The 12,262-nt window shown below is 46.8% G+C and overlaps 1 protein-coding gene across 1 annotated transcript; it reads left to right on the top strand.

Annotated features, from left to right (window-relative positions):
• The first annotated feature begins 3,065 nt into the window (after nucleotides 1–3,065).
• On the top strand, nucleotides 3,066–11,458 carry UCP1 (uncoupling protein 1). The gene is made up of 6 exons (XM_084755862.1): nucleotides 3,066–3,444; nucleotides 4,035–4,233; nucleotides 7,100–7,300; nucleotides 7,405–7,506; nucleotides 8,448–8,628; nucleotides 11,259–11,458. Exons 1-6 carry the CDS (start codon nucleotides 3,319–3,321, stop codon nucleotides 11,371–11,373), a joined length of 924 nt encoding a protein of 307 aa, XP_084611988.1. The 5' UTR covers nucleotides 3,066–3,318; the 3' UTR covers nucleotides 11,374–11,458.
• Nucleotides 11,459–12,262: the final 804 nt, after the last annotated feature.

Genomic DNA, 12,262 nt, shown 5'->3' with positions numbered 1-12,262 from the left:
GTATCACCTCGAATGTTTTGTTTTGTTTTGTCTTAATTGTCATTGGAGGGCTGGCTAATTAGAGCCCTTAGAGGCTAGGCTCACAACCAAAAAATTGTCATTTGATTATAGGTGTGGTGGTGCACATGCCTTTATAATCCCAGCACATGGGAGGCAGAGACAGGCAGATCTCTGTGAGTTTGAGACCAGCCTGGTCTACAAAGACAGAACAGCCAGGACTGCAGAAGAAACCCTGTCTCAAAAAAACAATAATAATAATAATAATAATAATAATAATAATAATAATAATAATAATAATAATAAATGTTATTTGAGCATCTATAATCTATCTGTATGGCTACACCCTGACATTTCATACTGGAGACAGACAAGAAGTTACAATGGAAAAAGAAAAAATAGAAATTACAATGGGAGATTACAGACCCCTGTCCGAATGCGAAGCACTGTGATGCTCTTGTGTTTTGAATGAACACATTTGCTCAGTGATCCTGCAAGCACCGAGTGAGCAGGTGCCTCTGTAACCGATGTCCTACATCTTAAGAGACCGAACACAGACACTTGGTAAGCGAGCCTTGCTGTCACTCCTCTGCGACATCACAGAGGGTCAGTCACCCTTGGTCACACTGAACTAGTCTTCACCTCCCGTCTCCTTCTGCCAGAAGAACAGTAATCTGACCCTCTGGGGAGACCAGCCTCTCCCCAACTGCTCTCTCCAATATGAGGCGAACTTTCTCCCACTTCCCAGAGGCTCTGGGGGAAGCAAGGTCGGCCCTCTCCTCGGGAACTAAAAGCACGCCTTGTCTTGAACTGACATCACTGACATCACTGGGGCTCCCGGTGTGAGCATTTATTTCACTCAGCCATATCCCTCATTTCGGGACCAGGAGGTCAGGAAAGCCCTTGTGGGGTGATTATTCCTTCTGTTCACATCAGCAGAGATGACTTGGTGAATCGAGCAGAATATCGAGCAGAATATCTGAAGGGTCCCCGGTGGGCGGGGCCTTGGTGAGGAGCATCAGAAGGGCCTACAGGTGTCATTCTTCTCAGACCGTCACTCTGTGTTTCTTTATGGTTTGTGCCTTGGCCTCCTTCACAATCCCACCGTTTCACTCACACAGAAGGAGTCTCCTCCTCCTCCTCCTCCTCCTCCTCCTCCCCCCTCCCCCCTCCACACGGAAGGATGATTTCCAAGTACTCCTCAGCTTTAGTTCTCTGCAGGCAGCATGAAGCCTCCTATGGGAGCTTTCTGTGAAAACCTCAGCCCCATTTCCTCCAAACAAGTCTGAGGCGGGAAGTTGTCATATTATGAGCATTATAAAATCACCTGCCCCAGGTGCTTTGTGACAATCGGGTGACTGCATCCATCTCTGAATGACGTCTGACTGTACAGTAACCCTGCCTTACGCCGCATTACCTGGTTAGACGTGACATCCGCGTGAGGAGCACTTTACAATCTGTCAAGCCCTGCACAACATGGGAACAATAACGTGAACCCACACGCAGGAAGCATGCGCTTTTGCTTGCTTCACTTCGTTTTGTTTTTCAAGACAAGGTTTTTCTATGTAGTCCCGGCTGTCCTCTGAGCTCACTCTGCAAACTAGGCTGGTCTCGAACTCAGAGACTTGCCTGCCTCTGCTTCCCGCACTGGTGTTAAAGGGGTGCGCCACCACCACCCAGCTGTTTATTATACTTTTCATCCACAGGTCTTAGCAACTTCTTGCCTCTGTCTCTCTTTTCTCTCCATCTTTCAATTTCCCAGTTACCAGGCCAACCAAAAGGCATTCTGCTCCCCCCAGCGTTTTTTTCACACATGCCGCAGACTTGCCTCTACTGCTCATGGCTGCCTCTCTGGGTCAGGGTTTTTGCTTAGCACGTGCAGTTTTTCCTTTAAACGTGGTGCCCAGGGACGTTCCGTTTTACATACCGCACTCCTGGAGAGGAGTCCGGCTTCCATTTACCCTCCCGGGGACAACGTTGAATAACCTGGATGCTGAGGAAGAGGCAGTTAGCACCCAGAGGTTCTCTGGTATCTCTGCGTGAAACTAGAAGACACAGCTTGCTTGCTTTCTCACGTTTTCCTAAACAGTGCTTTAAAAGGGTTTGTTTTGTTTTGTTTTTTGTTTTGTTTAAAGTAAGTGTTTGGACCAAATCTTCACTCAAAGGCAGAAGCAACAACAACAACAACAAAAACAAACAAACAAACAAACCTTTCCCTCCAATGAGTCCAAATTACAAAGTCTGAGCTGGCGCTAGGATTAGCAGCATTTCAAATCTGCGACTATATTTGACACGATCACAAACAAAAGCTGGAGGGCTTTCTCAGGGTCACGAAGCTGGTCAGATGGCGTAGCTGTATCTGCACCCAAGCCTCTGTTCCTTCTAGTGTTCCCGCGGCGAAGAACTAACCAAAGGGGCAAAGGGCTGTCATTTCCCAGACTGCAGAGACCCACAAGGGCTCACTAGCCTGGCTATGAGCTCATTTGACATCTGCCTACTAAAAGTGATCACGCAAAAGGCTTTCTTGTAAAAGTTTTAGACTGTTATTAGTTTTCACATGGGTCTCCCCCACACACACACACGCACCCCTACACACTCTTCAGTCGGACATTGGCATTTGTAAAGGAATGAAAGAAAGGTACACTCGGAATTGAAAGGAGAAGAAAGGGAAGCCGGGTAGGTGTCAGGGAAGAGCGCAGGACTCGGATGTGCATCCTACAGGACAGCTAGCCTCTTGTGGGTTAAGTTCGCTGCTGCGAGGACTTTTATTTCGGTGATCAGATCGCGCTTATTCAAGGGAGCCAGACCCTGCTCTGCGCCCCGCACGGTCGTGGCTGCGCAGCTGACAAGTGCCGGGACGCGGGATGAAGTCCCTTGGTGTGTCCTCTGGGTATCACCGGGAACTGGTGCCAAATCAGAGGTGCGGGGACTAGGGCTTCGGAGTGACGCGAGGCTGGGAGGCTTCCGCACCCCAGGGCACGCCCCTGCCGCGTCCCACTGGCAGGTCTTGGGAGACCTGCCCCAACACAACCGCTTGCCCCTAACCCCTCCTCCAGCGATTGGGCTATATAGATCTCCCAGGCCAGGGTTCAGAGGTACAGGGCAACCCGGGCTTAGCGGATCCTCTAAGCCCGATCGAGACGAAGGGACGCTCGCCTTTGAGCTCCTCCACAGCGCCGCACCGGCCCCGGGTACCTGTCCCAGAAGTCGGAAGTCGCGGGTTCGGTGCCCGGAGCCCGCATCAGGCAGCAGTGCCGCTGTTATCTTCAGGGCTGAGTCCTTTTGGATTTGCACTCGCGCTTCTCCGTCCTCAGAGCCAAGATGGTGAGCGCGACAACTTCTGAAGTGCAACCCACCATGGGGGTCAAGATCTTCTCCGCGGGCGTGTCGGCCTGCCTGGCAGACATCATCACCTTCCCGCTGGACACCGCCAAAGTCCGGCTTCAGGTAGAGTTCAATGAACTGGGCGAGGCTTCTCCAGGCAGAGGGTCTGCTGCAGGCATCCCTGTGATGTGGGCTGTGGTTTAACCGCTCTTTCTCAGTGTGGCTCTGTCTTGGGACTGGGTGCAGTAGAAAAGGAAATGGGATCCCTTTCCCGGATTTGCTGAAGAGCCGAGGGCTATGCGTTACCAGTGACGTCAACCAAACTCTTCATAAGTGGGGTCCCAACAACCAAGACAAACCCCTCAGAGTTTACAAGCATGGCGCTTTAGTCTTTCTTTGATTCTTTGGGGGTACTGTCCCATCCTGCACTTGGTGGCTCCGGAGAGTTCCGGGGTACCTTGTTTAGGTGTTCAGAGCCTGCGTTGTAGCCAGATCCACCTTCGAGATGGATGAATGGATAGATAGAGAGAGGAAGGGAGGGAGGGAGGGAGATGCAGGAGAGGTTGTTGAGAAAGGAAATTCATAAAAAGAGCCCTATCTAGGGTGTCTCCATAGTCTCCCTGAGCCAGTCCCGTTTACTCCTCACCAGGTAGGATCCCCCTTTCCTTAATGGACAGTCACTTCCCTCTGACCTGCGCCTTTCTGATTTCCAGATCCAAGGTGAGGGCCAGGCCTCCAGTACCATTAGGTATAAAGGTGTCCTAGGGACCATCACCACCCTGGCAAAAACAGAAGGGTTGCCGAAACTGTACAGCGGTCTGCCTGCGGGCATTCAGAGGCAAATCAGCTTCGCCTCACTCAGGATCGGCCTCTATGATACTGTCCAAGAGTACTTCGCCTCAGAGAGAGAAAGTAAGGAGTGCTGGGGAGGTGGGGGGTGGGAAGCTATGCCCCAAACCGGGCTCTACTCAGAAATTCAAAAATGAGTGATACTGTGTGTGCCTAGCTTGGGTGGGCTAGGGCCTGGGTTCCTTCCTAGCGTCCTCAAGTCACCCAAAGTAGCACAAAGTGTAGTGGTGTTCATAAGAAATTGGCAACAAAAAAAAAAGAAAAAAGAAAAAAGAAAAAGAAAAAAGAAAGAAAGAAAAAAGATAAAAGATAAAAGGGCAATATTTGCACTGTTTCTTCTCCTAGAAAGAAAAGGAGGTACACAAATCAGTTCTTCGCCTCAGGTTTACACTTGTAAGAATCAACTGGGCAGTGAGGGAAGGAAGCTCAGGTCTCTTCATGAGTAGTGTGAGCGAGCTATAAAACAATCCACACAGACCTTCACAAACAGCAGAGACTCAGAGAAGCCTGGAGAGCTTGTGCGAAGCCCAAGAGAGACCACCACACTCCCCAAGTCTGCACTAGTGTCTAAGTAACACTCATCCACACCGAACCCCAGGGGTTCAGGTCTGGATGTCTCTAGATCAGCTTTGCATTGTCATATCAGTAAAGGCAGCAAGAGAAGACACATCTAGAGTGGCCCGTTCGGGTGGTTTCCTGCACATTTTAAAATCAATCACTGGGTATACCAGACTCCAAAAAAAAAAAAAAGGCTTTATTCTGGGAGTGTTGAGTTCTGCATGTGCATCTTCAGTTGATTCAGTATTTTCATGGGGTGGGGAGACTGTCTGTGCATGGTTGGCCAGTGATAGTTGCCACTCTAGACAGGCACCCCCCGCCCCCCAGTTCAGCTGACTATACAGCCATGACAATATGCTGTGTTGCACCGCAGAATGGGCACAGTGCAGTGACACAATCATGCAAGACTCTTGAAGAGTTGGTGTCTAGACTCACCCTTGAGAGAGCAGTCGGAGACTTCAGGGGACCAATAGCTATGCGACAAGTGACAACTGTTTACAAAATGTCAGTGAGGAGTAGAGTTGGACGTGCAGGGCAGAGAGGGCAGGCGCATTGGTGAGACGGGACAAATGAGTCCAGAGAAGCAAGAACTGATCACAAAGGGCCTCGAAGTCCACTCCAGTGAGTCTGTACTCTACCCACACAGTGATAGGAGGTCACTGGGAAAGTGCTAAGCGGGCCATCAGGGGTGGTGGCAGGTACCTGGAATCTCAGGACTTGAGAGGCAGAGCCATGAAGAGCAAGGTTCAAGGCCAGGCTGGGCCACCTGGAAAAATCTGTGTCAAGTAAACAAACCAAGAGGTTTAGGCAAGTGTGATGAGCGTATTTATACCTCAGAAGATGACTTTGGCAGCAATAGGGAATATGTATCTATAAAATCGTAAGTCAGAACCCACTGTGGCATGCTCCATCATATACAGGGAAGAAGACTCAGAATGCCAATCAGAATGCTATAAAAAAAAATAAATATATAAACACGATTAAATGTGGTGGAAAGCTAGGCTGAAGAGTAAAGCAGAAACGTAAGATGATTCAGGTCTGTAAATAAAGACACCGACTGTGTCTTGCGGAAGCGACTAAAGGGGCCCTTTACAGAGGCAGTGAGGTCAGGGTGGACGGCATCGCCAGGTGAAGGCAACTGTCAGCAGATGATGACCTATAAAAACAACTGCTACCTGTTCAGCTCCCGGCAGAGAACGTGGGGGGGGGGGGGCGGAATATAGCTACAGTCGCGCCCAGAGACGAAGGCTGCTACCAGCTTCGTGTGTTTTCTGTGAGCTGAGAGCTTCATCAATACCCCGTGAGCTCACGCGATGTTGTCAGTATCCCTATTTTTACAGACTGGAGGAGGAGTAGAAAACGAAGGAAGGCCTTACTGAGGGGACGCCCTTGAACCCTGACTATATGTTCACAACGGGAAAGACTATTGCGTTTCCAGGATTCACTGAAGTTTTATTAAATGATAGCCGTCTTCAGCAATAGATTTTTTCCCCAAAAAATTTTAACACAAAGGCATCTTTGCCTGCTTTTTGTCCCTTTAAACATTACTTGATGTCTTATATTAAGGCAGTTGCCCACCAGGTTTTCCCTGGGAGCATTAAATTCAATAATCAACATTGTCATTGCTAGGGGGAAACGCAGCAACACTGGTGATCCGGTGTTTTCCTCTGGGTTGAGAAATACTGAAAACGACAGCTAAACACAGGAAAGGAAGAGAAAGCTAAACTCCAGAAAGAACGAAGCCTCTGTTTAAATAGACACTGTTTTCTTTTACCTTGAAAGTCTTCATCTTGGGGTGGTGGGGCGGGGGGTGGGGGTGGGGGTGGGGGGGAGCCTAGGCTACTGAAGTTTTCTAGCACTATTGTGTATTGTGAGTTGGTACGGCCTCCAAACGCGATCATCTGATGGAGCGTTAGGGAAGACGAAAAGATGCAATGTAAACGCACTAAAGCTAGGGAGATGGCAAGGACCCGAGTTCTATCCCCAGACCTCTCACCACCACCTGAACCCAGGTGTGATGATGGCAAACACTTGTGGTCCAGCACTCAGGTGGTGAAGACAGGCAGAGCCTGGGGCACAGTGGCCTGCTAGACCAGTCTACTAGACAGGTTGTCCATTAGTAAGAATTCCTGTCTCCAAAACAAAGCAAAACAATGGCTTCCTGAAGAAGGCTGGGCAGAGGTTGTCCTTGGTGCGCGTGTGCGCGCGCGTGCGTGCGCACACACACACACACACACACACACACACACACACACACACACACACAGCTAGCCAAAAAATAAAAATAAAAATATATGTGGATGCCTTGGGAGGCAGGGGTGGGGTGTCTTGACTTTCTTCTCTTAACCAATTTTTTATTCTTCCTGGATAGAGCCTGCCACGTTGGGAAACAAGATCTCAGCTGGCTTAATGACGGGAGGTGTGGCAGTGTTTATTGGGCAACCTACAGAGGTCGTGAAAGTCCGACTCCAAGCACAGAGCCATCTACATGGGATCAAACCCCGCTACACCGGGACCTACAACGCTTACAGAATCATAGCCACCACAGAGAGCTTGTCAACACTCTGGAAAGGTAGCTAGCTGCCAGGTGGACTTCCATACTGAGGCACATGGACCCAGTGAGCAGCACCTTTATCAGACACTCCATTTATTAAACGCTGTCTTGTTTTTCTCCAGGGACAACCCCTAATCTAATGAGAAATATCATCATCAACTGTACAGAGCTGGTAACATATGACCTCATGAAGGGGGCCCTTGTGAACAACAAAATAATGGCAGGTACTTCCCGGGCAGTCATGTCCGCGCCTTCCCAATCTTGGCCTTAGAGTTTCTAAAATAACACTGTATTATATTGGATTCCTTAATTCTAGGAGAGAGAGACACACACATACACACACACACACACACACACACACACACACACACACACAGAGAGAGAGAGAGAGAGAGAGAGAGAGAGAGACAGAAACAGAGACAGAGAGAGACAGAGAGACAGAGAGAAACAGAGAGAAAAACAGAGAGAGAGATAAAGAGAGAGAGAGACAAAGAGAGAAAGACAGAGAGACAGAGAAGAGAGAGATACAGAGAGACACAGAGAGTTAAAATGTAGCCCTAGCTAGTTTAAACCTTGGTACGTAGACCAGACTGGTCACTAAGTGCTGGGTTAAAAGTGTGTCCCACTGAACCTGGCAAATATAATCTTTTAGGAAGTAAAATGAACCTAAAGTTTAAAGTGAAAAACTGAACACAGGGATGGTGCGCCAGTATTCTCCGTTAACACAGAGAAGTGACCTTCCACTGAGCTTCTCCTCTTCCGCCTGCAGCATCAGGAGGCAGCCAAGAGCAGCTCACAAGCAGAGCTAATCAGTAATGTGATCCACACCAAATCCTAACTGTTTCCACAGACATGGATCTTCGCCTTTGACGAATTTCATTCAATTGAACAGTGTTAGCTGTTTATGTATCAGGCATTACACCAGATCCAAGGCAGCAAGAAAACAGTGTTCCCCTAAAATAACAAATCTGTAAATGGATCAGCAGTGCCCCATCAGCCATGGGTGTTTTTTTTTTTTTAGCTCAAGTATATTCTTGTTTTTTATATGCTAATCTGCTCCAAAGATATCCTATTAACTTGCTTCTACTAATGGGTTTACAAGTATCTGGCAGGTAACTCCAACCACAGGCGCCTGGTGTTGATCCTGTTCACTGGTCCCTTTCAGATGAGGTCCCATGCCATTTGCTGTCAGCTCTTGTTGCCGGGTTTTGTACCACACTCCTGGCCTCTCCGGTGGATGTGGTGAAGACGAGATTCATCAACTCTCTACCAGGACAGTACCCAAGTGTACCCAGCTGCGCAATGACCATGCTCACCAAGGAAGGACCCACGGCCTTCTTCAAAGGGTAAGCTACGACCTGTCTCTATAATATAATTTGTGTTTAAGGGGCCTGTGTGTGTTGAGACACTGTCTCACCAAAACAACTGGCATTTTGCCTACCAGGCCTGGACCATGCAATGGCCTCCTCAAACTGTATCTCCAATTCCTCTGCCAGAAAATAACAGCTAATTAATTGGTTTTGGTAGCACTTACGGGGATCAAACCTCAGCCCTTACACATGCCAGACAAGGGATCTATCACTAAGCTATGTCATTAGCCTAATTTAAAAATTTTCTATTCAAGTAAAATCACAGAAAATGCTGCTTGAAAAATGGTAACAGATGACATTTTCCCACCAAGTGATATTGTGTTATACTGGAAACCACTTTTCTGACAAAATGCAATATGACCTAGTTTTTAAAATACATTCAACAAACATTACAGCTATATAAAATAGTAATATTTTGTAACCTTTTAGTTTATAAAGCCGTGCTCCAAGATTTATAAACTAAAATATGAATGTATCATAATATTACATAAAATTCTATCTATCTGTTCCTATGATACATTAATACAAATAATATACATTATAAAATTAACTTAAAATGAATATACCATTTATAAATTATTAATCACATAATTTGATTTTTGCAAATTAAACATTTTTTAAATTTACTTTTCAAATTTTAAAATATTTTCCAATATGGGATAATCTTGACAAATGGTGCTAAATTAAACAAGCTGATCTGGCTGGGTGGCACACACTTGTAACCTCAGAACATGGAAGGCTAAGGCACCAGGACTACCGCGAGTTCAAGACCAGATAGGAGTACAGAATGTGTTCCAGGCCAGCCACAGCCACAGAGCGAGACCTTGTCTCAATCAATCAATCAATAAAACAGGACATGGGTCAGTCTGTAAGGCATACACATACTCGTGGGGACTGCAGTCAGTTCCAGAGCCCTAGTAAAGGCTGGGCATGGTGACACATGCTTGTAATTCCAGCGCTAGGGGGGCAGAAATAAGAGGTTCCCTGGTGCTTGCTGACCAGCCAGGCTGACCTAATATTTGAGCCCCATATCTCAGGGAGAGATGCTGCTCAAAAAGAGGGTGGAAGTAGATGGCCATGCTGAGGAACACCCAAGTCAACCTTCAACAGGGGACGCAGAGAGCTAGTGTCTAATGAATGAAGGGTCCCAGGAAACAAAACGCCATGGAGCCCAACACCAGCGTTTACTACACATTGCACGTGTGTACTTGATGCTGTGGAGCTAGACGCTGAAAATCACTGAAGTGTCAGTTCTTATGTTATTTATATATTCTCTCTCTCTCTCTCTCTCTCTCTCTCTCTCTCTCTCTCTCTCTCTCTCTCTCTGTCTCTCTCTGTCTCTCTGTCTCTCTCTCTCTGACTCTCTCCCTCCCTCCCTCTCTGTCTCTCTCTCTGTCTCTCTCTGTGTGTCTCTGTCTCTGTCTCTCTCTCCCTCCCTCTCTGTCTGTCTGTCTCTGTCTGTCTCTGTCTGTCTGTCTGTCTGTCTGTCTGTCTGTCTCTCTCTCTCTCTCTCTCTCTCTCTCTCTCTCTCTCTCTCTCTCTCTCACACACACACACACACACACACACACACACACACACACACACACACACACTGTATCTGGAAGTCAAGGGAATTATATGAGGAGACCCGGAAGGGCAAAAGCTCACTGGGGAAGCTGAGATGTTGCCACATGCATGTAATCCTAGCACTGGGGAGACATGAGTAGAAGTAACAATTGCTAACAGTCTGAAGCTAGCCTGCGTTCCACAGGCCACCCTGGGCTCTATAACAACACCCACTCTCAACACTGAACTAAAACAAACAATAAAGACAAAGCTTACTAGGAGGTACTTTGTGCAGAAAAGGTTTCTTTAAAAACATATATATATGAATATATATATATATATATTCAAAGCAGATGTAACTGTCAACGCTGAAGCAGATCTCCTATTTTCTGAGATGGCGTTGTCCAGCAACCCTTCCCTCCTTTTTTTGGGGGGGGGTAGGGGTGAAATTTTGTTTCACTTTACTTCCTAAACAGGAAGTAGGAAACTATTAAGAGAGGAAGTAAAGGGAAGAAGCAAAATGCTCAGCCAGTGTGTGGACCACATCCAGGTATGAAGCCCGTGCTGTCTTCCCCAGGGCAGCTCTTCAGAGACTCCCAATATCTGAATGTGACTCAGTCCATTCTGAGTTTGAGGAATTCCACTAAACCACACAGAATGGATTGCTCCGGAAGGCAAATATGTTGACAGTTAAATCTGCTCCAAATAGATTTATTTTTTTTTAATTGTATGCCAATGTTTTGCCTGCATGCTTTTCTGTGCACCGTGTGCATGCCCGGTACACAGGAAGGGCATCCAATCCTCTGCAGCTGGAGCTGTGGATGATGGTAAGTCACTATGTAGGTACTGGGAATCGAACCTGGGTCACCCGGAGGGACAGCCAGTGCGCTTAATCACTGAGTCATCTCTGAAGCCATAGACGAAGCCTGCCTGTCCGTATAGGAAAGATGGCCACCAAATGCTTTCTTCTTCCTTCCTTGTGTTGTGACTCACACAAGCTGCCCGCCTGCTTTACGACTTTCGAACAGCTAATGGAACAGTGCCGTGTGCTTCCCTAGGTTTGTGCCTTCTTTCCTGCGACTCGGGTCCTGGAATGTCATCATGTTTGTGTGCTTTGAACAGCTGAAAAAGGAACTTACGAAGTCAAGGCAGACGGTGGAATGCGCCACATAAACAGCTTGGAGAAAATAATGTTGTACATCAGTGGGTTCCTATGTTGCGAGATCATGAATAAAACCAACCGAGCAAACCAACCAAATAGCTCTATTTGCTTCATTTACCTTAAAAGATCATTTCCAGTAGAGAGTTTTGACATACCTTTGATTTTTTTTAAAGGAAAAACTAATACATATACATAATTGTAATTTTTACTGGCTTAAGGAGGGGGGTGTGTGAAAGCATAGCGTCCAGTAACATCCTGACAAGAAAATGTCTATAAGGTGTTGTATTTAACTGGTTTTTTGGGTGAATGGGATTGTATGACTGTATATAAATAATTTTAATCATAGTTCAGACTGGTGAATAATAGTTTACATTCATAAACACTTAAAAATGAAGTTATCAGCCAGGTGTGGTGGAACACGCCTGTAATCCCAGCACTCGGGAGGCAGAGGCAGGCCAACCACTGTGAGTTCGAGGCCAGCCAGGGCCACACAGAGAAAGGGTGTCTCAAGAAGAAAAAGGAGGAGGAAGAGGAGAAGAAGAAGAAGTTACCAAAGGAAGTGTTGCAGATTCATTTTATTCATTAAGCACAATTCACAGCTAATATAATCAATAAAGTATTGCTAATTCCAAGCACAATTTGTCTTTTGGAGGAGGCTATAGCTGAATTTAAGAGTCAGGGCTCAGCTTGAATAAAGGATTGACCCTTTAGCAATGGAAGTTCTTCATAATCAGAAGTATAAACTAACTCACTTCATACAGATATCTGGAGTCAGTGTTTTATAGCAGCCATGATAACTCATAGCTGGAGACACAAGGGATTCATTTGGTCACTAAGGTCATTTGCTGCTGGTGAATCTTGTGTCTTTCCTACAATAATGCTAAGATGACCAGGAGCAGC

This window comes from Acomys minous (genome assembly GCF_964271855.1).
Source record: "Acomys minous genome assembly, chromosome: 14".
Classification (NCBI taxonomy): domain Eukaryota; kingdom Metazoa; phylum Chordata; class Mammalia; order Rodentia; family Muridae; genus Acomys; species Acomys minous.
The sequence above is the reverse complement of the archived record's forward strand: the minus strand, read 5'-3'. Positions and strand labels throughout refer to the sequence as shown.

What these genes read in the sequence shown, in the direction of transcription:
- UCP1 (XM_084755862.1), top strand. Translation starts at nt 3,319, where the DNA reads ATGGTGAGCGCGACAACTTCTGAAGTGCAACCCACCATGGGGGTCAAG. An exon ending in CTTCGCCTCAGAGAGAGAAA is followed by an intron (nt 4,234 to 7,099) that starts GTAAGGAGTGCT and finishes CTTCCTGGATAG; the next exon opens with AGCCTGCCACGTTGGGAAAC. An exon ending in CCCACGGCCTTCTTCAAAGG is followed by an intron (nt 8,629 to 11,258) that starts GTAAGCTACGAC and finishes GTGCTTCCCTAG; the next exon opens with GTTTGTGCCTTCTTTCCTGC.